This window comes from Bubalus bubalis, chromosome 1 (genome assembly GCF_019923935.1).
Source record: "Bubalus bubalis isolate 160015118507 breed Murrah chromosome 1, NDDB_SH_1, whole genome shotgun sequence".
NCBI lineage: Eukaryota > Metazoa > Chordata > Mammalia > Artiodactyla > Bovidae > Bubalus > Bubalus bubalis.
In genome coordinates this window covers 88,494,378-88,520,366 of record NC_059157.1, presented here as the reverse complement: position 1 = coordinate 88,520,366, position 25,989 = coordinate 88,494,378, and the positions used below count along the sequence as shown (strand labels likewise).

At 40.7% G+C, this 25,989-nt stretch overlaps 1 protein-coding gene across 2 annotated transcripts in view; it reads left to right on the top strand.

Moving 5' to 3' along the window:
* Window positions 1-25,989, top strand: part of DCBLD2 (discoidin, CUB and LCCL domain containing 2) — an 84,384-nt gene that overhangs the window by 54,485 nt on the left and 3,910 nt on the right. For both annotated transcript variants that reach the window (XM_044940790.2, XM_006047802.4), the window contains 12 exons: window positions 329-380; window positions 2,656-2,728; window positions 3,025-3,158; window positions 4,795-4,835; window positions 6,246-6,461; window positions 7,858-7,982; window positions 10,701-10,851; window positions 11,668-11,754; window positions 11,901-12,026; window positions 19,049-19,142; window positions 23,267-23,316; window positions 25,345-25,482. In XM_044940790.2, coding sequence (XP_044796725.2) covers window positions 329-380; window positions 2,656-2,728; window positions 3,025-3,158; window positions 4,795-4,835; window positions 6,246-6,461; window positions 7,858-7,982; window positions 10,701-10,851; window positions 11,668-11,754; window positions 11,901-12,026; window positions 19,049-19,142; window positions 23,267-23,316; window positions 25,345-25,482 — 1,287 coding nt within the window. The remainder of the gene's footprint in view (window positions 1-328; window positions 381-2,655; window positions 2,729-3,024; window positions 3,159-4,794; window positions 4,836-6,245; window positions 6,462-7,857; window positions 7,983-10,700; window positions 10,852-11,667; window positions 11,755-11,900; window positions 12,027-19,048; window positions 19,143-23,266; window positions 23,317-25,344; window positions 25,483-25,989) is intronic.

Sequence of the window (25,989 nt, the reverse complement as noted above, 5' to 3'; positions counted from 1 at the left end):
CTGTATATTATAGAAGCTACTTCAGGGCTATAAATTATACTTTTTCTGTGTACCATCCATGTGTATGATATGTGATTGTATGAGGTGATGTGGCAGTATTTAGTACTGGTACTTAGCAGCAGCAGACATAGCCCCAGAAATCAGGATACTTAAAATCAGAAATAAGTCATAATTAACAAAAACTTTAAAAAAAGTAAAAGTACAACCTTGACAGCTGTTAAGATTTTGAAGTTTAAAACAACATGATTTGGATTTGGAAAAACAGTTGGTGTTTCTGCAAGAGTAAACCTAATTTTATTGAATCATTTTTGTTTGTTTGTTTTTCTAGACCTAATTACTTGTTTAGACACTGCATCCAAATTTTTGGAACCTGAGTTCAGGTATGACTGTATTTGTGACTTTGTTTTCTTAAATGTTACTGTCCATCTACTTTATCCTCATCTTATGCACTTGATTATAATGTACGTTGTATGATTCATAACCATTGTTCTAAAACATCAATAAATCAGAGCTTATTTAAAGCCACTCAATTGCCATGTTTAAATTTTGCTTTACTCATAGCATTTAAATCTTCTCCACAGTGGAAATATAATTTGGATATACTTTAAAAGTAGAACTAGTCACTCTTCAAAATCTAGTAAAAACTCCTTGGAAAGATAGAAGAGCTATTTATTTTTACTCAAAAAGAGTTAGGAAGACAGTTGAGGCTGTTAGAGAATTCCTCACTGTTCTCACCCCGGTGGCATTTTTACTATCATTTCCCTGCATTACACCCTTGACTCTTGCCTGGACTAGGATGAACTCATAACTGGTTTCCCATTTCTAACCTTTGCTGGCTTTTTTCTGCCATTCACATTCTGCCAAGTTGTTTTCTAAAGTCCGTGTTCTATCACTCCTCTGCTTTGAAATATTATTTCAAAACTTATTATGACAAAACACCATCACTATTCCTTAGCCTGGTTCTCAGGGTCCTTCGCAAATAGTCTGTAGGCCATTGAAACATCTCTGGATTATTTATACTGCTCCGAGCTCTCAGAACTTTTGTCTGGAATCACTTTACTCTTCTCTGCTTAGTAAATTCATTCTCATCTTCAAAGACCCATCTCACTTACTTCCCCCAACTTGCTACTACTCCCCAAAGAAACTTCATTTTATCTTCAAGAATGGTTTCATTTTATCTTCAAGAATGATTATCTCTGTGTGAGCTGGGGGTGCTCTTCAGCCCTCCAGGGAGATCCTGGTCAGCAGAGGTAATCCTGGTGTCAGTGTGTGTCACGCAGCCCTGCCAGAGGGTCAGCTGTCTTGAACCCCACCCTGCACCAGCTCCATCTTCACCACCCAAGTGCACACTGCCATCCTCTCTTGCGTGGCCTACCTAACAGTGTCTTATCCTCCACTCATGGTCCTTATAGTCTCTTTTCTTTCCAGGAGCCAGAAGAACTAAAAAAAAAAAGCAAATAAAACACAATGAATCAGGTTATGTGTAGACACCATCAAAATCCTTTAATGACTTCCTCTTTTAGAAATGTGCCCCCAAGTCTTCTCACCACAGACCCCCCAGCTTCTGTGTGATCTGTTCCCTGGCTCCTGTTCCAGGCTTCTTTCCGACCAGCCGCACCTTTCTCACCACGCTCGGCCTGCATGGCTTGTGCTTGGTCCAGACCCAGGCGAGCCACCCTGCCCCAGGGATAGGCTGTCCCTTCTGGTTGAGGCGCATGTCCCTGCTGTCTTCCAGTGGTGGTCTCTGGCTCCCTGCTGAGGCTTCGCTTCCTCAGAGCCCCATCCCCTGGCGGAGGCAGTTGCAGAGCCCCACATGTGAACACAGAAACGAGCCCAGCTGCCTCGGCACTGCTGTGTGACCTGGAAACACAGCTCCTCAGTCTCTTCATCTGTAAATGAGGACAATGATGGTACCTAGCACGTAGGGGCTTTACGTGGATGACCTGAGTGTAACTCAGAATGCTACTTGGCGCATAGCAGGTTTGCCAGATGTTCATCATACTTGTGTGAAGTTAGAGCCCTTCTGATTATTTCACAGAGTACCTTTTCTTTACAGCAGAAGCATAATCTCATTCTTTGGTTTCATGAAGTATTGGCTCAATACTTAATACTTCTCCTACCTGGGCATGTAAACCCAGGGAGGACCGCCACCATTTGTCTGGTTGACCTTCATGAGCCCCACCCCTTGCACAGCCCAGCACTTAACAGACAGAGTTACAGACACACATGTAAACGTGTGGAGTATGTAGGTGGATGAGTGAGTAAGTGAATGAATGCCAAACATTTTTTTTAAATCACCTTAAATTTGATCAGTAGAGGATGGGTGAAACAAATTACAGTTCATCCACAAAATGAAGTATTATGTAGCTACTAAGTATTGTGAATGCTTTTACAGTAGAAATATGTCTGCCATTCATTATGAAATTAAATAATCAAATCAACATGTAGAATATGAGGTGATTTTTGTATATATGTGGATGAAGACATGTAGATGGATGGAAGAAAGTCTTAAGGACCTTTTAGAAGTGGTGGTTCTCTCAGGGTGGTGAGATTATGGTATTTACAGTGAACTAAAAAATGGTAAGTGTTATTTTTTGGTATTTTTCCCCAGAAAGTACAGCAATGCGTACCATTTAACTTGTTTTTATTTCACAGCAAGTACTGCCCAGCTGGTTGCCTGCTCCCCTTTGCTGAGATATCAGGAGCCATCCCTCATGGATATAGAGATGTAAGTTGACTGTAGACTTAAGTTAAAGTGATGTCAAAACTTCTCATAGACAAATGTGTAACCTATTGTTTATCGTGACTTTTATTTTCTGACAATTACTTCTTTTTAGTAATATATAATGTTTTGTTCTTTTTCTTCTGCTAAAAATCTATTCTGTGTTATATTACCAGTCATCTACCCCATGTTTATTAAGAAAACTGCCCAGATCAAATGATTTCTAGAGGAAGTGTAACTGTCCTGTTTATGAATTATCAAAAGAAAATGTGGAACTCATCTTGTCTCTTTCCTTCCTGAAGTCCTCCCCGTTGTGCATGGCCGGTGTGCATGCAGGCGTCGTGTCAAACACTTTGGGTGGCCAGATCAGTGTCGTAATTAGCAAGGGCATCCCATACTATGAAAGCTCCCTGGCTAACAACGTAACGTCCGTGGTGTAAGTACCTGTGCTGTTTATAATAAACGTGCTGCATGGGGCGGGATAGGGCCAAATGAGGCCTGAGCAGTATCGCTGGTGATGGTGTTCATGAAATAATATTTGTGCGATAAGGACTCACGGGTATGTCCACGTCTGAGTGCACTGACGCACGCAGCCAAGGTTGTGCTCTCTTGGCTTGTTCTCCAGCTGAGAGGGTGGTAGTCACTTGGGGGAATGATTTCTTTCTTTCTGAGCATAGAAAGAGCCCAGAATGAGCGCAGAAGTTTATTGCCAAATCTTTACTTCATTTTAAAGATGAGAAGGCATAACTAACTACTCTGTTCCTTATGCCTGTGTGGCCCAAGATGGATTAAGATATTTGAAATACACTGAATAGAAGTCAAATTTTGACATAAATCAGAGATAGTACTATTATGAATCCCTGCCATCCCAAGAGAATATTGTAGGAATGTGTTTTCATTGTATTTATGATCTACTGTTTCACAAAACCTAAACGAGGTATCAAAGGTAGGAGGAGTTGAAACACTGAATAGAAGCATAGTATGGGTGATCTGTCCGTAAACCTTACATCTCAGACACGCCCGATCCTGCAGTGTAATTGAAACCAGCTTCTCTGTAGGTCCTGGGCCAGTTTCCTTCAGAAGTCCAGAGCTCCACACTCAGGACAGTGCAGAGTTTTACTGTAGAAAGCCAGCGTCTCTGTCACTTACTCTTTTTCGTTTTATTGACAACTTTTTAACCATGTAAAAACCATTCTAAGCTTTCTGACCACACAAAGCGGGCGACACCCGGACTGTCATTGGTCCATCTGTGCTATAGATAGAGTCAGCTACCTTTTCTCTTCTGGTTTCTTCTGGATAATTTTATGCAAATTGTTTCATTCCTTTCCTCTGTTCTACTTTCAGAAAGAATTTTTTTTTTCATGAGTTCTTTCATTTTTTTTTTTTTTTTTTTTTTTAATGAAGGACAAGTCACATCCACTTGTAATGGTTTGAATGTTGTGCTGAAGGCAGACGTATACACTGCTGATTTGGATGGTTTTATCCCTCTAAGTTCCTCAGGGCCCCTTGACCTGCCATGTGGTGAACTAATCACTTGTCCACCCATGTGCTCTCCCCAAGCACCTTCCTGCCAGTTACAAAACCCAAATGCAGTGCTACCTTGTAGCACTGAAACATTGATTTCCTGTAACAAATGCAGTCTCTTCTTAGTAGCCAGCTTTTCTTGTTTGCCCCTGGAAACTTGAGCCTCTTTCTCTGAGAAGGTCACCTTTTGTTTATAGTCCCAAAAAGCAATTGCTGTAGAAACATTTTAGGAATGTGTTAATCTCCTATGTTAATATGAGAAAGAAATAGAATAAGTACTTATTAAAGGTTGCATGGGTACACTTGCATAATCATGTATGAAACTAGGCACTAGACACTTGAAGACAAAATTATTTATGCTGATTTCAGTAGTTGTTCTGCTTAATTAGAAATGTGACTTCTTTTTTGCTAGGAACAATAGCAGTTGACTAATATATAGCCATAGATGATTCTTAGTAAAATAAAAACAAGAAAGTTTTGCTAAGACAAATATGAGGAAGTAATGTGTTGTATATGAATGTCACCAAAAAAACCTTTCTCTCTTTCAGGGGACACTTATCTACAAGTCTTTTTACATTTAAGACAAGTGGTAAGCCTCTCATGGACTTCATAACTATTATGATTTATATAATAGCCATTTTTTTTTTGAACACTGTATGTCAGGCATTTTGCCAATTTCTAGGTTTTGTTTTTTGTTGTGATGGGTTTTTTGTTTTTGGGGTTTTTTTTTTTTTTGCACTTCCTCATTTAGTTACCACAGATAACTCTAGGAGAGAAAATAGATTGTAGCTGTTGTTCAGTCACTCAGTTGTGCCCAACTCTTTGTGACCCCATGGACTGGAGCACACCAGGTTTGCCTGACCTTCACCATCTCCCACAGATTGCTCAAACTCATGTCCATTGAGTTGGGGGTGCCATCCAACCATCCCATCCTCTGTCACTCACTTCTCCTGCCTTCTGTCTCCTGCATCAGGGTCTTTTCCAGTGAGTCGATTCTCCACATCAGGTGGCCATATTATTGGAGCTTCAGCATCAGTCCTTCCAATGAACATTCAGGGTTGATTTCCTTTAGGATAAAATAGATAATAATTTAATGAATAGAATAAACTGGAGGTTTTATATTAATAGAGAAATGATCAAGTGACCGTGGAAGTTTCCTAAGAAAAAGAGATTTTTTTTTAAATATATCTGAAGTGATTAATCAACAGAAAATATTAAGTGCCTTTTTTCATTTGTCACCAGACACTCTTCTGGTGCTAGTGAAACAAAAGTGAGCAGAATTTACATTCTGGTAGTGAGATATGGACAATGAACAGTGGATAAGTAAATGAATGTTTATAATGTACTGTCTATAACATTATAGAAGATGTGGGAAATAAGGCAAGGAGAGAGGACAGGCAGTGCAGGAGGGACTGGTTGGAAGTTTGAAGTGGGTTGGCGCAGGCCTCATGGAGAAGGTGACATCTGAGCAACACCTGGAGAAGTAGGGGAGCCTGTTGCCCACTGAGGAAAGTGTCCCAGGGAGAGGGTAAGGTGGCACCAGTAACTAGTGGTTATTGCTGTGATTGGGCTTCTCAGGTGGCTCAGTGATAAATAATATGCCTGCCAATGCAGGAGATACAGGAGACACAGGTTTGATCCCTGGGTCAGGAAGAACCTCTGGAGGAGGAAATAGCAACCCACTCCAGTATTCTTGCCTGGAGAATTCCATGGACAGAGGAGCCTCGTGGGCTACAGTACATGGAGTAGCAAAGAGTCGGACATGACTGAGCACACTCACATGCATTGCTGTGAGTAAATACGTCTGTATGTTCTCTGATGAAACACAAAGACAGACCCAAGAAGCATTTGCCTGCTTTTGAAATCCTCTAGTATAGGCAGGCTATTGTCAGCATAGTGAATGTTAATTAAAGGTACAATTCAGAGTTTCCAATGAATAAGTATTTATAGCTTTTTGAGTTTATGTCTGGAAACCGAATTACTTTCTTCTTTGTTTCAGGTTGTTATGGAACACTGGGCATGGAATCTGGCGTGATCGCTGATGCTCAAATAACAGCATCATCTGTGTTGGAGTGGACGGACCACACAGGACAAGAGAACAGCTGGAAACCTGAAAAGGCCAGGCTGAAAAAACCTGGACCTCCTTGGGCTGCTTTTGCCACTGATGAATATCAGTGGTTGCAAGTAGATCTGAATAAGGAAAAGAAGATCACAGGTAAAAGAGACAGAATATTCTAGACAATTTATAATGCTGATTTCATTTGAAAACCTGGTGACATGTAAGAATTTCATGGAGAATTTGGTCACTGCAAATTTAATTATATGATTTTAAGTTTAGTTCTGGAGAGGGAAATGGCCACCCACTCCACTATTCTTGCCTGGAGAATGCCACAGACAGAGGAGCCTAGCAGGCTACAGTCCATGGGGTCGCAAGAGTCGCACACGACTTAGCGACTAAACCACCACCACCAAGTTTAGTTTCAGTCAGTCAGTTCAGTCGCTCAGTCATGTCCGACTCTTTGCGACCCCAGGAATCGCAGCACGCCAGGCCTCCCTGTCCATCACCAACTCCCGGAGTTCACTCAGACTCACGTCCATCGAGTCAGTGATGCCATCCAGCCATCTCATCCTCTGGCGTCCCCTTCTCCTCCTGCCCCTAATCCCTCCCAGCATCAGAGTCTTTTCCAGTGAGTCAACTCTTCGCGTGAGGTGGCCAAAGTACTGGAGTTTCAGCTTTAGCATCATTCCTTCCAAAGAACACCCAGGGCTGATCTCCTTTTACTGGTATTAATATGACCAAAGAAGGTTTTATAAAACATTGCAAAGGAGAGGAGTTGGTATTTGATTCTTATTAGTTTTTCTTTTCATTGTAGTAAGTTTTTTTTTAGGGTAGTGTTTGAGTAAAGGGATCTTGAGGCATCTGAAATAACCATCTCCTACAGTCATTAAGTGGAGAAGGGAATGGCAACCCACTTCAGTGTTCTTGCCTAGAGAATCCCACGGACAGAGGAGCCTGCAGGGCTACAATCGTGGGGTCACAAAGAGTCAGACACGACTTGGTGACTAAACAGCAACAACAGTCATTAAGAGAAGTTTGTGTTCAATGAGTCCATTTTAAGTGCTACAGATAATATCCCACATGTGCCAAGTATAAATTTAATTATTTACAGCAACTTAACAAAGAGTTGGACACGACTGAGCGACTGAACTGAACTGAACTGAACAAATGGTCAGAATATTTGGTTAGGATTGCTTTAGATAATTTTGTTAAAATTTATTTTGCTTTGGTACTAAAAATAATGCCAATAATCTTTATTCATTCCCAGGAAGTCATTCTTTTTCAGTAAGTGAGCAGTATTTTGCAGTGACATGAATACAGGCTGCCAAAATACAATAGTCCTTTCCTTATATGTGGTCATAATTCTTCCTGTCCCTCCAAGGGAACAAAGCCAAGGAATAGTTCCTATCAGGATGAAACCTTGCCCTTAGCTATGGTCCTGTGCCACAGACAGAACTGTTTGAACAGTACATTTTAGGTGTTAATGCTTCAGTGATGAACAAACTTCAAGGATCAGACTGTGAGCTCTAATGAATGACCTTCCTATTCCTAGGCATTGTGACTACTGGCTCCACCATGGTGGAGCACAATTACTACGTGTCAGCCTACAAGATTCTATACAGTGCTGATGGGCAGAGGTGGACTGTGTACAGAGAGCCTGGTGTGGACCAGGATAAGGTAAAATGATCACTAAAGTATTTCTAAAGAGCATTTTAAGAAGAGGGTGATGGGTAGGTGTGGCCTTTGCAATAAGCCACAGAAGCTCTTTCTTTGTGATACTAAAAATTAAATATCATTTGGTCTTACTCTGCCCTCTCCTGGTTATTTTAGGTAGTGTTGGTTACTGGGCTTCCCCTGGTGGCTCAGCTGGTCAAGAATCCACCTGCAATGTGGAAGACCTGAGTTTGGGAAGACCTGGTTGGGAATATCCCCTGGAGGAGGGCATAGGAATCCCCTCAGTAATCTTGCCTGGAGAATGGAGGGCTATAGTCCATAGGGTCACAAAGAGTTGGACACGATTGAGTGACTAAGCATAGCACAATTATTAGCCTTACCCTTCTAACATGGTTAGGACATTCTCAGGGCTTCTGGGTCCTTTTTGATGATTGTAAGGGTAAGTACTTCCTTGATTTCTTTTTCCAGTATTAATTAAATTGTTTAAATAACTTATTATTTCTTATAATTAATTAATTTCTTATCTTTAAAAAACTTTTCTTATCAATCCACAGAATGATGGCGATCCTAATTTGTTCCTAGATTTCTACTCTGTAGGCAAGGTGAAGGGGGTGCAGAGGATAAGGCAGAAGGGTGTTAAATTATACGATATAGAAAGGTCATTTCAAGATCTTACCAACATTTGTTGTAAAAAAGCAACTATTTTTTTTCTACCTGGAGAATTTCCTCATCTTATTTTTTAGTTAGCCAAAAATGGCAGTTCTGTAATGTGCCAGAACAGATGCTGAGGGGTAGAGAGAGAATAGCAGAGGTGGCTCTCAACTGGAGGTCAGTTTCTTTCACCTGGGCTCCCGGTCTTGATCCACCCACCGCAAGGGGTCCCTGTCCCCAGGGAAGGTGACTGCCTCTCATCTGGAATTGAATTACGAGCACATTTTTTCAATGAAACCTCCCCATGAGTTTTGTTTTGATTTTACGATACTGCCAGTTCTCTGTCATATATATGGTATGCTAACATGTTCACTCGCCACTTATCTCTCTGTTCAAAAAACTCCAGGGGTTCCTTTTAGTCTTTCATCTGGATCTAAACTCTTCAGCTGTTATTCAAGGCCTTCCCTCTTCTCTTCTACTTGATGTCACATGAACTTCACCTTTAGTGAGCCTCCACCCCTTGAAGCAAATAACAATATTGTCTCTGTATATAAAACTTATTTCTGCTTATTGCCCCCAAACTTGACAACTTTTTACTATTAGCACATCCATATTTATTTGTATGCTGCTGCTGCTGCTGCTAAGTCACTTCAGTTGTGTCCGACTCTGAGCGACCCCACAGACGGCAGCCCACCAGGCTCCCCCATCCCTGGGATTCTCCAGGCAAGAACACTGGAGTGGGTTGCCATTTCCTTCTCCAATGCATGAAAGTGAAAAGTGAAAGTGAAGTCACTCAGTCGTGTCTGACTCTTTGCGACCCCATGGACTGCAGCCTACTAGGCTCCTCCGTCCATGGGATTTCCCAGGCAAGAGTACTGGAGTGGGGTGCCATTGCCTTCTCCATTTATTTGTATAGTAATATTTGTTATACTTGTGAATTAATTTTTATAATCATAAGTATTATCAATGCTTATATTTTAAAAACGTCTTAACAAAGTTCTGAAAAAATATTTTTGGCTTCTTTTTTGAAAGATAATTTCACTGGGTTTAGAGTTCTAGGTTGGGACTTCCCACATGGCTCAGTGGTAAAGAAGCCACCTTCCAGTGCAAGAGACACAGGATACATCCGTTCAGTTCCTGGGTTGGGAAGATCCCTGTAGTAGGAAATGGCAGCCTACTCCAGTATTCTTGCCTGGGAAAGCCCATGGACAGAGGAACCTGGTGGGCTAAAGTCCATGGGGTGACAAAGAGTTGGACACGAATTAGCGACAAAACCACCTCCTATAGGTTCAGAGTTCTTACCTGTAAAGTGAGGAAGTGGTCTGGCTTATCAGTTCTGACCTGCTTTTCTGCTGTGACACACATAGCTATTCTGCGATGCAGTTAGGTTACTTGGAAATCATGTGATCTTTTCAAGGCTTACATTTTTGTGTTGTTAGGCAAGACCTGAGCAGCTTTAGTTCTCATCTTTCCCGACTACTGAGACAGTATAGTTCTAAGAACTCAACCCGGTATCCTTTGTCTGTGAGGTTTTCTCACTCTCCGCTGGCAGAGAAATGGGAACTGTGCTTATACAGTTTCTCCAGTAGGTGGAGATATATATCCCTTATGTGTTTACTAGTGTGTTCACTTTCAGTCAATTTATTGAGAGAAAAATTATGAAAAATACACAGTAAAGCATTTCCTCTAAGACCTCAAATGTTCAATTATTCTTTACTTTATAAATTTATTTAAATAGCTGATGATTCCACAGGAATTATTAATACAATATACTGTGCACTGCAATTAAAACCTCCTCAAATTGCCAAGTTGGAACTTTTGTTATGTTTTTAAATCATTTAAAATGATTTTTATATTCAGTATTTCCTTTTATGAAATTTTATGAAGAATGTGCAGCTTCTTAATAGTTTTTCCAAATTATGATTTATTTTCATACAAATTAATGCTTCTTGTCATACTTTGCAGAGCTCATTTAAGGCCCAGAGCAAAACTCAAAAACATGTTTCAGTGGAGCAGTTTAGCCCTGGCCTCTGTTGATGTAAAATACCAATTTTTTGTTGTTTTTTAAAGATATTTCAAGGAAACAAAGATTATCACCAGGATGTGCGTAATAACTTTTTGCCACCAATTATTGCACGTTTTATTAGAGTGAATCCTACCCAATGGCAGCAGAAAATTGCCATGAAAATGGAACTGCTTGGATGTCAATTTATTCCTAAAGGTAATTCAACAATATGTTTAAGGCATCTTGTTTTCATTGCATTAATTAAAAATGACTTCGCTGTTCTCTGAGAAACTAATAATAATGTACTTATCCTGTAGTTATCATATCTTCTTAAAGGGATTTTTAAAAAGAAATAGTTATCCCTATTAACTATCATATTAGATATCAAACTGGTTTCTAAAGTTACAGGTGGAAGAAGAAAGAGCATCATTGATGAGACAAAGCAAAGAGTTGGATTTCCAAATGTAGTCTCAACCTTAATCATTTATAATCAGGTCTCATGTAGTAGAATATTTCCATCATTTAAGCACTGATGATGGTAACAGTCATCTTAGCCTAAGTACATTTTACTTTTAATAAATTAAAAGTAGGAATAACTTCCATCGAAATTATATGATATTTTAATACTTTGTTTACTATTATATCCCCCCAAACTACCATAGTGCTGACACATAGTAGGCCCTCCATAAATATTTATTAAATGAGTTGAATGAATAGTAAGTATATATATTGTGACAACTTTTTTATAGCTTTATCCTTTCAACATTCTCTATCCTTTCAATATCATCTGGTATTCTCCTTCCTAAGAAGATTCTTTTTGGACAATTTGATTATTTAAAAAACTCAGAAATCAAAGTATATTTGTGCATTTACTGCAGAGTACATGTATCGTTCTGACATCTTTCTCTGAGATTTAAAGTTACTGTGCAAAACTAAGTACTGTGGGAAATATTAAAGACATTTAAAATTACTATTTTTTAACTATGATTTATGTAAGCAAAATGTAGAAACTTTTCTAAACCATTTTTCAAGGTCGTCCTCCAAAACTTACTCAACCTCCACCTCCTCGGAGCAGCAATGACCTCAGAAATACTACAACCCCTCCAAAAATAGCCAAAGGTATGCCTCCTTTAAAAGTGAGCATTCAGTATTCCCTAGTTTTGTGGTATAATTTTCCATAAATATGTTAAAAGCATTATAAAGTAACTATTTTAATCAAGTTGGTATAGATAAAAGAATAAAGAGTTTTTAAAATTTTTTTCAAGGTCGTGCCCCCAAATTTACTCAACCACTACAACCTCGAAGTAGCAATGAATTTCCTACACAGACAGAGCAGACAACTGCCACTCCTGAAATCAAAAACACTACCGTAACTCCAAATGTGACCAAAGGTATGCAAACCCGAAAATTAATACCTGTTTATAGGAGTGAATTTTTTTGTTTTTAACAAGTTTTCAGGAACATCTCCAGCTTTTAAACCTTCAAAGTTTTTTCCCCCTTGTTTTTGAAGTATTGCAAAAAGTTCAACTCCATACCTTATAGAAAAAACTGGCTGCATTGTTAAGTTCTGTTATCTGTTACAATGTAAAATGATTCTTTAAATATTTAGAGCTGGCTGCTGTATTCTAGGTTCTCAGCCTCAAGTTCTCAGCCACTACCCCCACCCATGACCATGTACCCCAAGAGGAATTTAGGATGGAGAAAAACAGAATACTGACTCTATAAACAGTTACTGCTGCTGCGTCACTTCAGTCGTGTCTGACTCTGTGTGACCCCATAGACAGCAGCCCACCAGGCTTCCCCGTCCCTGGGATTCTCCAGGCAAGAACACTGGAGTGGGTTGCCATTTCCTTCTCCATTGCATGAAAGTGAAAAGTGAAAGTGAAGTCGCTCAGTCGTGTCCAACTCTAGCGACCCCATGGACTGCAGCCTACCTGGCTCCTCCGTCCATGGGATTTTCCAGGCAAGAGTACTGGAGTGGGGTGCCATTGCCTTCTCCGCTAAACAGTTAAGATATATATTAATGAATAATTTCAGTGAGCTCAGACTCTTGCATCTTTCCCTACATAGAAAAGCATTACAATCATTAATTAGATGATAAAGTTATCATCTAAAATAATTAACTTTAGATGATAAAGGAATCATAAAATTCCTTTTGTGATTTTTTTCCCTTCTATAACTATAAATACATGGAGCCTCAGCCTTAGAAAGAAAATTTTTCTAAAAATAACTAAAACCATAACAAGAAGCAAACTTTTTTCTGATTGTATATTAATTTGTTAGATAGGGATTTGGTAGCAAAAAGGGAAGAAGAAAAATAACAAAAGGTTTGGTGAAAATTAATATACTTTTTTAAAAAAATATATAAAAGATACTGTTAACATTTATTTTAAAAATTTGGTCTCTGTTTTTTAAATACTTATAGTTACTTTTTAAGATGACAAATACTGTTTTCCAATTTACTTTCAAGCTTGTTGTTTATTATTGTTATATAAAATGTTAACATATATAAGCATACTAGTTTTTGATTTTACTAGTTGAAAACAAAATTTCAGTTGAGTTCAGGAAAAAAAACATCACATCAATGCCATTAAGGAATTGATTTCAGTGTTGACAGATAAAAAGCACCCTAATCTTCAGGACAATGCAGAGAAGAGAAAGCATCCATTCAGAGTAACTTAATACAATTTTAATCATTCTCATTTTCTGAAAATTTGTCTGTATTCAGATAGCTTTCTACAACTTTCCACATCAGTTTCCTTCGTATCTTCTAAAGTATTCCCAAAGAGACCTGTGTCTTTCTCGTGCTGCAGGGAGGCTAGTGTTGATTGAAAAAAAAAAAACAAAAAACTTACAACCTAAAAGTTGAGAATTGTGTTTTATGCAGGTTCTTACTGAGGACTGTAGTCTGGGATGCAGCCTCTCAGGTAGTTCTATGAAACTGTTCTAAAGACATAAAGGAGGAGCTGGGATATATAGGAATTTTTGCTGGGGAAAAAAAGATAAAAAAACAAGACATCTAAAGTTAATGGTTTTAATGCTTTTCTATGTAGGGGAAGATGCAAGAGTCTGAGCTCACTGAAATTACTCATTAATATGTATCTTAACTGTTTAGAGTCAGTATTCCAATTTTCTCCATCCTAAATTCCTCTGGGGGTACATGGTCATGGGTGGGGGGCAGTGGCTGAGAACATGAGGCAACACTCTGATTACTGAAATGGCGAGCAACATTTATTTTGTCCACTTTAGAAAGAAGCAAGAGTTGACAGAGACAAGAAATTTCAGCATCCCACAAAGAGCTTCAATTTACAGAAACCATGCGTTTGGGTGGAATCCCAGACCACATACCATATGGAAGAACAGTCATTTTTAAGTGTTGCTCATCTTAAAATCTGATTATAGAATTTTTAAATCTTAGGACTAAAATTGTTCTTAAAGCATTTTATTCTGGAACTAGGGTCCATGTAATCTTTAAAAGACTAACAAAGAGCATACTAATCAAAGAACATTTTTGATTGAAGACCTCCTGTCTCCTTTTCTTTGAAATAGTACTGTATAGAATTTATTATTTTTTGAACCTAAGCATATATTGTAATAATACTACCTCTGATTAAGTCAAACAGTATCCATCTGAGCCTGACTATTTTCTCTACAGTTTCACACATTTTGGGGATAAAGCACTTATGCTTTTCTAATGTCTTAGTCCTTTCTATCCTGAGTCATGATTTCTGTTGTATGCCCTTCTCCTTTCTCCATTTTTACATCCAGTCTAAGAGTGATGCTGGTGAAAATCACATCATGGTCAGATTTGTGCTGCTCTAACATCAGGGTCCTCCCTCAGTACCAGCTGGTGGTCTTTCTGTTTCCCTGGTTAGTTCTTCTGTCTGTTCCCAACAGTAGCTGTTAGAAACATTCTCTGTATCTTTCAAACCCTTGACCCAGAGATCCTCACTCACTCTCAGTTACATCTTCCACTTCACAAAGTAGAAGCCATTTGAAGGGCACTTCAGTGGAACCTTTTTCTGGAACCTGCATACTCATCCATTTCCCGTCCATCCTACTTCTCAGAGGCCTGGTGTTATGGATTATCTTCTCCCTTCCTGAATCTTCAGGCTCGCTCTTTCTTTGGGTTATGATGATATGGAGTAAAGGAGATGCAGGTCTGGAGCTTCCCACCCAGTAAATATCAGCAGTTGTTGCTGTCGTCACCCGCATGGCCAGGAGGAGGCTAAGGAGTGGAGAAAGCAACCAGCTTCCCAGATGACCTTTGCTGTTGTTCAGTCACTCAGTCATTTCTGACTCTTTGCGACCCCAAGGTCTACAACATGCCAGGCTTCCCTGTCCTTCATTGTCTCCCGGAGTTTGCTCAAACTCGTGTTTGCTGAGTTGGCAATGCTACCCAACCGTCTCATGCTCTGTTTGTCCCCTTCTCCTTCTGCCCTCAAACTTTCCCAACATCAGGGTCTTTTCCAGTGAGTTGGCTCTTCACATCAAGTGGTCAAAGTATTGGAGCTTCAGGTTCAGCATCAGTCCTTCCAATGAATAGTCAGGGTTGATTTCCTTTATGATTGACTGGTTTGATCTCCTTGATTCTTGATCTCCAAGGGACTCTCAAGAATTTTCTCTAGCACCACAATTCAAAAACATCAACTCTTCGGCGCTCAGCCTTCTTTATGGTCCAACTCTCAACATCCATACATGACTACTGGGAAAACCATAGCTTTGACTGTTGAACCTTTGTTAGGAAAGTGATGTTTCTGCTTTTTAATACACTGTTTAGTTTTGTCATAACTTTTCTTCCAAGGAGCAAGCATCTTTTAATTTTGTGGCTGCAGTCACTGTTCACAGTAATTTTGGAGCCCAAGAAATAAAATCTGCCACTGTTTCCATTGTTTCCCCATCTATTTGCCATGAAGTGATGGGATCAGATGCCTTGCCATCATCTTAATCGTTTTTTGAACATTGTTTTAAGCCAGATTTTTCACTCTCCTATTTCATCTTCATCAAGAGGCTCTTTAATTCCTTTTCACTTTCTGCCGTAAGGGTGGTATCATCTGCATATCTGAGGTTGTTGATATTTCTCCCGTTAATCTTGATTCCAGCTTGTGATTCATCCAACCCAGCGTTTTGCATGATGTACTCCGCGTACAGGTTAAGTAAGCAGGGTGACAATGCATAGCCTTGACGTACTCCTTTCCCAGTTTTGAACCAGATGACCTTGTTGTTCAGCCGCCCAGTCATGTCCAACTCTTTGTGACTCCATGGACTGCAGCACACCAGGCCTCTGTGTCCCTCACCATCTCCCAGAGTTTGCCCAAGTTCACGTCCACCATCTCATCCTCTGATGCCCTCTTCTCCTGCCCTCAATCTTTCCCAGCATCAGGAACTTTTCCAATGAGTCATGTGTTCACATCAGATGACCAATATACTGGAGCTTCAGCTTCAGTATCAGTCCTTCCAGTGACTATTCAAGGTTGATCTCTCTTAAGATTCACTGGTTTGATCTCCTTGCTGCCTGCAGGACTTTCAGGAGTCTTCTCCAGCACCACAGTTTGAAGACATCAATTCTTTGGTGCCCATGGGACTTTCAGGAGTCTTCTCCAACACCACAGTCTGAAGGCATCAATTCTTTGGCATTCTGCTTTCTTTACGGTTCTGCTCTCAAAACTGTACCTAACCACTGGGAAGGCCATAGCCTTGACTATATGGACCTTTGTTGGCAGAGTGATGTCTCTGCTTTTCAACACACTGTCTAGGTTTGTCATTACTTTCCTACCAAGAAGCAGTTGTCTTCTGATTTCATAGCTGGACTCACCATCTGCAGTGATTTTGGAGCCCAAGATGAGGAAATCTGTCACTGTTTCCACCTTTTCCCCTTCTGTTTGCCATGTAGTAATGGGGCCAGATGCCATGATCTTAGTTTTTTTTTTTAATATTTAGTCTTAAGCCAGCTCTTTCACTCTCCTCCTTCACCCTCATCAAGGGGCTCTTTAGTTCCTCTTCGCTTTTTGACATTAGAGTGGTATCATGTGCTTATCATGAGGTTGTTGATATTTTTCTCGCCTATTTTGGTTCCCACTTGTAACTCATCCAGCCTGGCATTTCTCATGATGTGCTCAGTGTATAGCTTAAACAAACAGGGCAACAGCAGACAGCCCTGTCTTACTCCTTTCTTGATCAGTTGTTCCATACAGATGACCTTAAGCAGACCATTTTCTACCCAGAATTCTTTATCTATAGAGTGAGATCACTTAATCCCCTTATTAAGTGATAAGTGATTAAGTGATCTCCAAGTTCCCGCAGGCTCCAGCATTGTGTTGGTTTCTGCCTTGTTCATACATGCATTTGGTTTCAATACTTAATACTATTTGCAGAATACATCATGTGAAATGCCAGTCTGGATGAATCACAAGCTGTAAAAGATTGCCAGGAGAAATATCAATAACCTCAGAAATGCAGATGACACCACCCTTATGGCAGAAAGCAAAGAGAAATTAAAAAGCCTCTTGAAGGTGAAAGAGGAGAGTAAAAAAGCTGGCTTAAAACTCAGCATTCAAAACATGAAGATCATGGCATCTGGTTGCATCACTTCATGGCAAATAGATGGGGAAACAATAGAAACAGTGATAGACTTTATTTTCTTGGGCCCCAAAATCACTGAGGATGGTGACTGCAGCCATGAAATTAAAAGATGTTTGCTCCTTGGAAGAAACACAATGACAAACCTAGACAGTGTATTAAAAAGCAGAGACATTACTTTGCCTACAAAGATATGTATTGTCAAAGCTATGGTTTTTCCAGTAGTCATGTACAGGTGTGAGAGCTGGACAGTAAAAGGCTGAGTGCCAAAGAATTGATGCTTTTAAACTGTGGTGTTGGAGAAAACTCTTGAGAGTCCCTTGGACAGCAAGGAAATCAAACCAGTCAACCCTAAAGGAAATGAACCCTGAATATTCATTGGAAAGACTGATACTGAAGCTCCAATACTTTGGCCATCTGATACAAAGAGCCAACTCATTGGAAAAGACCCTGATGCTGGGAAAGATTGGAGGCAAGAGGAGAAATGGGTAACAGAGGATGAGATGGTTGGATGGCATCACTGACTCAATGCACATGAGTTTGAACAAGCTCCAGGAGATGGTGAAGAACAGGGAAGCCTGGCGGCTACAGTCCCTGGGGTCCCAAAGAGTGGAACACAACTTAGCAACTGAACAACAACTTGGTACTATGTTGTTATCTTTTCACATCTGTAACTATTTTGCAGTCACTTCCAGTATCCAGGTAATATTTTATTATAAGGAGGATACAGTGATTTACTTCCTCCCCCTCATTGTTGAGCATTTGGATTACTTCCTGGTTTTCAGTCTTGTGCGGATACAATAGCAAAGATCTTTAAAGGTACATCTTTAAATGGCATCATAGTTTTCTCCTAAGAATAATTCTGCATAGAGAATTGTCAAGTAACACCTTTTTATAAATTTTGCCCCAAAATGCCGATCAGAATGATCTCAATAGGCATTGAGACTCTCTTCAGCAATTAGTTGTTCTTTTAAATATTTGCCAACTTGATAAGCAAAAATAGCATCTTATTCATGTCTGAGTTCTACTTCTCTGATTACTAGTGAGGTGAACATGTTTAATGCTCACTTTTTTTTTTTTTGCTTGTTCAATAAGTTTATTATTGTCTTTATCTGAAAAATTTTGATAGCAAATTGAGGTTTGGTTTATTAACTCTTGGCAGCCTGTTCCTGAAGTTGAAGGAAGCTGATCTTTCTTCTGAGCAAATGACATTTTGGGACAGTTCCACCTCACCTCTTCTTTTTAACTTCTTTCTTAGGCTTCTTCTCATATGCTGGATTTTCTCGTATTACAGCATGAGCTTTCTTATACATCTCCTCCATCATGTCTGTAGTTACGTTGTTCTTTATGTACTGAGAGAATTGTTTCTTGTAAGCATCCTCATATTCTTCAATCAGGTAACGCGTGTAATCTGCAGCATTGTGCTCCACGATATGCTTTCAGTGTACCTCAGCGTTGAATTCTTTGCTTCTTAATGCATTGCTTTTTTATCTCTGCTGACCTTTCTGTTTATTTTTTACTGTAAACTCTGTAGTAGATTAACTATTATTAACCTCTTATCACATATGCAGAAAATATTTCCTGGTTTATCATTTGTCTTTTAATCTGTCTTGGTGTTTTAAAAACATAGAATGGTGGAGCAAATAATGCAACAAATTTCCACGTATCTGTGAAATCTCTACAGTTACCACTTGTGCCCACTCATGGCATAAATTATGGGTTTTTTTTTTTTGAGCTAGAAAAACTTTGAATGTTGATACGGTTAATCTTGACTCTTCTCCTTAATGATTCTGTCTTTGGTGTTAATGTGTTTTTGTCTGCTGCTGTTTTGCAGATGTAGCCTTGGCCGCGGTCCTTGTCCCTGTGTTGGTCATGGTGCTCACCACTCTCATTCTCATACTGGTGTGTGCTTGGCATTGGAGGAACAGGTTAGTGCAAAACCAGTCCACCTGACTGGTCCTAGAGGGGATGTTTCCAAATATGAAATAGAACTAAATATAGAAGATGAACCCTTTTGAGAGGAAGAGTAAAGGTGGTCAGTAAAATAAAAATATGTACATATCTCCTTTATTCCCATAAAAAATGAGTAAGTTCAATCCTGTAATAAGTTATTGCGTGCCTTTATTATATCAAACTTTGTGTTACACATTGGGTTACACACTGGGTTACACACAGTAGTAAGGTATAATAGACACTGAGTAACATTTACTGAGAGAATGAAAAAACACCGTTCTTATCTCCAGATTGTCTGGCAGATTGACCACTATACTTTGGCTTGATGAGTTGTACATGAAGTACAGAGGAACACAGATGCAAGAACCTTGAGAGTTACCTGAAACCTTTTTTCCAGAAAAGAGTAATCCTCATATTTGACAAGTTTTCCCTTAAAGGAGGAGTTGATTTTAGCTAGATAGAGGAAGAGAGAATGGCCCAGAGTGAGGGCATGGCTTGGGAGAAGGCACGGAGATGTGGAATGTAGGCAGAATAGTGAGTTGTCTCGCAGGGGCTTGGCATGGGGGAGCACTGGGAGACTCATAGAAATGCAGCCTGGGTCTGGACCAGGAAGGCTTTCTGTAGATGGGGAAGACATTGACCAGTGTTCAGCGGGCAGGTGATACTCTCAGATGACTGTAGGAAAGTGGTGGCAGCAGTTGGTGAGGGTGGATTGAAGAGACAAGAGACTAGAAAAGACAGAGAGGTGAGTTAGGAATCTACTAAGGCCAGGCAAGAACATAACACAGCAGTTCTAGGACAGGGGGAGACATGAGGGGGAGAGTTTGCCAGTGGTGTGGGGGGGGGAGGGGCTTGATGGGCTGCTTGCCGGAGGAGGAGGAGGATCTAGGATTCACTCCAGTTTCTGGCTTGTGCAGTTAGACCAGTAGGGATAACGTAGCAGCGGGGACAGCTTGGGTGACTAACAGGTTTGGAGGGAGTTCATTTGTTTAGCCATTAAATATCTGCACTCTGACTCTGTACCAAATATTTGAGCCGTCTGGTGGGAATCCTCTGGTGAGCCCCAAAGTCTGTCCAGTGGGAGAGAATACATTGCAGATAACCATCCACCATGGAACCTGCTTGTCACAGGGCCGAGCTCTCAGGGCAGGTAGGAATCACAAGATTGGAGATAAAACAGTAGCCCGTGTTCAACAGGTCACTGGGTTTATTACACGTAATTAGCACACAACTCAGGTTGGGCAGAGTAGGGAAAGTGGGGTAACGAACCACTCCAAGGAGCAGTCTGGAAGGAGGCATCTCGGCATCAGCAGCAGCAGTCTCTGGTCCAACTGCAGGCCTTGGCCCCAGCAGGGCCACAGGCAACGTCCATGTGCATGGGGTCAGGGCCTCCAGCCAAGAGCCTTCAGGTCACTCAGCTCAGTGGTCTCCTCTTAAGGAGTAACTGTTACCCAGGGGAGGAGTCCTGACTCCTTTGGTCTCTCTGTCTGTTCCTGTGCTGTACATGGCCCATCAAACTTCTGATCTAAAGTAATGTTCTCAGTTTACCATGCTAAGACACTGGCAACCCTACAGCAGACGTTTCAAAACAACTCTTAGGAAAGTTCACCTTGGCCACTGGGAGTCCCATTTTGAACTAGGTAGCAAGTAGTACAGGCTTCCCTGGTAGCTCAGTTGGTAAAGAATCTGCCTGTAATGCAGGAGATCTGGGTTCAATTCCTAGATCGGGAAGATCCCCTGGAGGAGGGAATGGCAAGTCACTCCAGTATGCTTGCCTGGAGAATACCATGGACAGAGGAGCCTGCTGGGCTACAGTCTATGCAGTCGCAAAGAGCTGGATATAGCTGAGCAAATAACACACACACACACATCATAAATAGCTTAAATCCCGTAAGTTTCACACAAGAGGAGTAGGAATCATAACACAAAAGAAATCCCATCAAAACAGGACTGACTACCGTGTGTTCCATGGGAGGAAGGACCCTGTCTGCAGGACTGACAGCTTAGCATGGCGGGGCAGGGTGAGGAGGGGAAGGAGGGAACAGGGCTGTAGGAGAGTCCAGGAAGGGAAGTTCATGCTGCTCTCAGACAAGTGGACAGCAGCAGTAGTGGTGATGAGAACATCAATGGCAAATCTTTATACAAAATCAAATGAAATGCTGACTTTACACATTATTCTAAACGCCTTACATGTTTAACTCATTTAACCAGTTTGTAAAGCAGGTATTATTACAGATCCCATTTACAGAAAAGGAAAGTGAGACTGAGAGGGCACAAGTAACCTGCCGAGGTCACCTGGTCAGCACATGGCAGGGTGGGGATGTGGTCCAGGCCTCTGACAGTCAGCCGATCAGGTCTAATCATCTACGGTTAAAGCCCCGGGCCGGGGGGTGAGGAATGGCAAACAGAACTGTTGAGAGCCCCGAGACAAGTCCTGAGATGAGTTTGGGATGGTGTCTAGAGGACTCTGTGGATATTCAGACTCCACAGAGAGGTAGATGGAACATGAGCCTGTTCAGGACAGAAGGTCTGAGCTGCAGAATTAAGGTTACTTTTAAGAACTTAGTGAATGAAATTGCAGACAACTGGCTTTGTGACAAGGAGCAAAGAGGAACTGCCATTAAGGGGCTTATGGAAGGTAGCCAGGAGAAAAGTAATAATAAAAACAGCTGCCACTTACTGCCTCCCTGACCCATGCCGGACACTGTTCTAAGTACTTTACATGTCATGAATAAACAACCTGAAGCTTTTTCATTTGAGATCAAGAATATGCAATCCTATTTTATAGTACAGCCATTGGACAACTTCAGCACCTACCTTCTTATCCACAAATTTTACACTCTACTTCCTTGAAATAATGAAGTATTATATTTTAAATACAGCCATACTCTTGCCTGGCAAATCCCATGGACAGAGGAGCCTGGTAGGCTGCAGTCCATGGGGTCGCTAGGAGTCAGACATGACTGAGTGACTTCACTTTGACTTTTTATTTTCATGCATTGGAGAAGGAAATGGCAACCCACTCCAGTGTTCTTGCCTGAAGAATCCCAGGGACAGGGGGAGCCTGGTGGGCTGCTGTCTATGGGGTCGCACAGAGTCGGACACGACTGAAGTGACTTAGCAGCATACTTTTAAATGAGGAAGCTCTTAGTATCAATAATAAAAACACAGTCTTATACTGGAGAAGAATGTTTCCAAGTAGGAAAGGCACATCCCTTGGGCTTTTGAGGAAGCCTCATTTGTGATCATGAGCAAATCACATAACCCTCTGGAGCTCATTTATAACAATGGAACAGCTTCTTTCTCTTTAGCTTGCAGAGCATTATTTTAATTAGATTTACATTCTTGAGCCAGAAAATGTCCTTTCATGTGCTTGATATTTTTCTCTGTAGATAGCAGTTTTTAATGCCAGGGAGGGATGGAAGTTTCTCCAGGGAAAGATATTCTGAATTCTGAGGAGTGGGCTAAGGAGAACCTTCTCCACAGCCCGCGTGGCCCTCAGCTCTCTCCCTGTTAGTGATGGTGTGGCTTGTCCTGGGCAGGGTAGAGAAATCAGGTCTACGCAGTTAAGGGTATGTGTGACACTTTAAACTTCTCAGGGGCAAAGGACTGTAGGAAAAAAACAGTAAGTTGAGAAAATAATAACAATGGAGAAGAAAATGTGAGGGTTGTGTTATTCTTGTTGTCCTGTGAACTTGATGAATCAACAGATTTGTGAAATTTGTATTTGAAACCAAAATAAACCCAGCATGTCAGGGTTGGGTCTTTGGTTTGATTCAGCTTTTTTATCTACAGAATCAGTCTTTTTTTTTAATTAAAAAAAAAACAACTCTTTATCTGTTTTGAGTGGGAAGGAGTTGGTTAACAAAATACCTCTGTCAGCAGATAGTTGCTTAATATTTATTGCGAGTCCAGAATTCAACCATGGCAACTTTGAAAGTCAAATGAAAAAGAGGTCTCCCCCAGGTAGATCAGCAAGTAGCAGTGTGTACTCTTGACTAATTATTAACTTTGGAGTGTTTATCTTACTGTTTCAGAGCTTTCTTACTAGTGAATTCACTCTATTTGCTTTTTTTTTTTTTTTCCTGTATTTTTCCAGAAAGAAAAAAACTAAAGGCACCTATGACTTACCATACTGGGACCGGGCAGGTAATTTACGGCTTTGTATCTCTTCATGGGCAGAGGAACCTGGTAGGCTGCTGTCCATGAGTCGGACATGACTGAGCGACTTCATTTTCACTTTTCACTTTCATGCATTGGAGAAGGAAATGGCAGCCCACTGCAGTGTTCTTGCCTGGAGAATCCCAGGGACGGGGGAGCCTGGTGGGCTGCCGTCTATGGGGTCACACAGAGTCAGATACGACTGAAGCTATTTAGCAGCAGCAGAGGGAAGCCCTGCCCTGTAGGGGGCAACAGTAGAAGAGGAAAGCCATTTTCAGGCCCACATGACTGTTAGAAAAATGGCATTACTCTTCTGTTCTGAATTTTTTCTTTTCTGTAAAAATCTCCTGTAGTCGCTGAGTAATGAAGTGGAATTTCGTTATAAGAATTTCTCATAACACACGCTTTGCTCTTTTCCTTCTGGAAACGTGTCTGATTTGCCTCCACGTACGTCTCTGTCTTGAGACCAGCTTTCTGCGTGGTGTACGTGAACACTAGGCAAGGGGGGGTCTGTGGTTCTGGTGACAGCGTGGCTCGCTCTGCTGTGGCTGTTTGTCCCAGTGGAACTAGTCTGCCATCTCTGCCATGAGTTGTCGTTCCTTCTGATTCCTACTCTGTGTGGCAGGTGGCAGCTTGCTGCAGGTCACAGCAGGGCCCTTCTGCGGGTCTCCCTCTTCCCCAGCCTCACTGGAATGACTGTTCGGAGCCCAGCGAGTTCACTGTGACTAGGGCAGAAAAGAGCAGTGGTGGGGTCAGATCCTGTGCCGCTTCCCCCCACCCCCCGCCCAGGGTTACTCTTAGACTTCTTTGAACTTATTAATGTATTAAAACCCCTGCTAGAACAACGGTCTGGCTGCACTGAAACAGCAGTGGTTTGCTTCAGTATATTGCTTTTGATAGAGATTTGTACCATGTTCTGCTTTGCACTGGATCGTCTATCAAAGCAGAAAATAAGCTTGAACAAATTAAGGAACTAGAAAAAGAAGAACAAACTAAACCCAGAGCTACTGGGAAGAAGTAAATAAAGATTAGATGAAAGAAAATAGAGAATAGGGGAAAAACAGAAAATGGCAGGTATTGGCAAGGATGTGAAGAAACTGGAACCATTGTGCACTGTTGATGGGAATGTAAAATGGTACCGCTTCTTTGGAAAGTAGGTGTGTTTTTTTGGTCAGTTCCTCAAAGAGTTAAAAATACAATTACTGTATGATCCAGCAATTCCACTTCTAGGTGTATACCCAAAAGAATTGAAAACAGAGTCTTGAATAAATATTTCTACTTCCATGTTCATAGCAGTATTAAATAGTTAAAACAATGGAAGCAACCCAAGTATCAATCCACTAGTATATGGATAAGCAAAATGCAGTATACACATAAAATGAAATGTTAAGCCTTAAAAAAGGAAATTCTGTACTATATACTACAATGTGGATGAGCCTTGAGGACTTTATGCTAAGTGAAATAAGCCAGTCACAAAAAGAAAAATAACATGACTCCCTTTTTACGAGGTACTACTTATATATAGTATTCTAAAGAAAAAGTAGAGTGCTGCTTTCCAGGGACTGAGGGGAAGAGAGAATCAGAAACTATGGTTTCATGGATGTGAAACCTCAGTTTCACAAGACGGGGATAGCTGGAGTGAGGGTTGCCCAACAATGTAAACACATGTAATATCACTGAGCTGCTTAATTAGTGGTTCAGAAAGTTCCCTGGTGCCCAGTGGTCAGGATTCCAGGCTTTCGCTACTACTGGATTCAATCCCTGGTCAGGAAACAGAGATCCTGGAAGCCGTGTGGGTGCAGCCAAAAAAAAAAAAGGGGGGTAAGATAGAAAATTTTATGTTATGTGTATTTTACCACATTTTTTTTAAAAAAGTCTTGATCATCAAGGCTCATTTTATAGATCTTTGTTATAGAAATGGCTTAAATGCAGCAGAATTTCTTTCTTCGTATACTGTTAACATTTCAAACATAGCTTTCTCTTTAATGGTCTCTCTTGCTTATGGTCACAATGAAGGTTGGTGGAAAGGAATGAAGCAGTTTCTTCCTGCCAAATCAGTGGAGCATGAGGAAACCCCAGTTCGCTACAGTAGTAGCGAGGTGAACCACTTGAGTCCAAGAGAGGTCACCACCATGCTGCAGACGGACTCTGCAGGTAATTACAGCACAGCCCGGGCTCAAGGGGAAACTGCTGTGCTTGCTGCAAAGTGCTTCGGTATTTACAGTATCTTTTATCTTTTCCATGTGTAGGAGATGAGCTAGTTTCCAAATGTAGAACCACTTTTTAAAAAAGACCTCAAGAGAGTCATTTCTGTGTCTCAGATGTTCTATCCATAAAATTGGGGTATTCATTTCTTAAAAACTTTGGGTATTTTGTCTGCTTATCTGGAATTTCATTTGGTTTTATTGGGAGTTTGGGGGTATTGAAAGGAGAGCGGGAAAGACACAGTGGCTTCAGTATTTATCCTATTAACCCAGTGTATATTTTAAACATTTCCTAATATTTGAAAAAGAAAAACAAGACCAATACAGTAATGGACTATTTATTTTCGAATGAAATAGTTATCTGTAAATCTGAAGAACACATACACTCTTTATGCAGAATTCCATGAATGAAGCTTTCTGGCACATTGACATATTACCTTGAGATAGCATCTTTTTT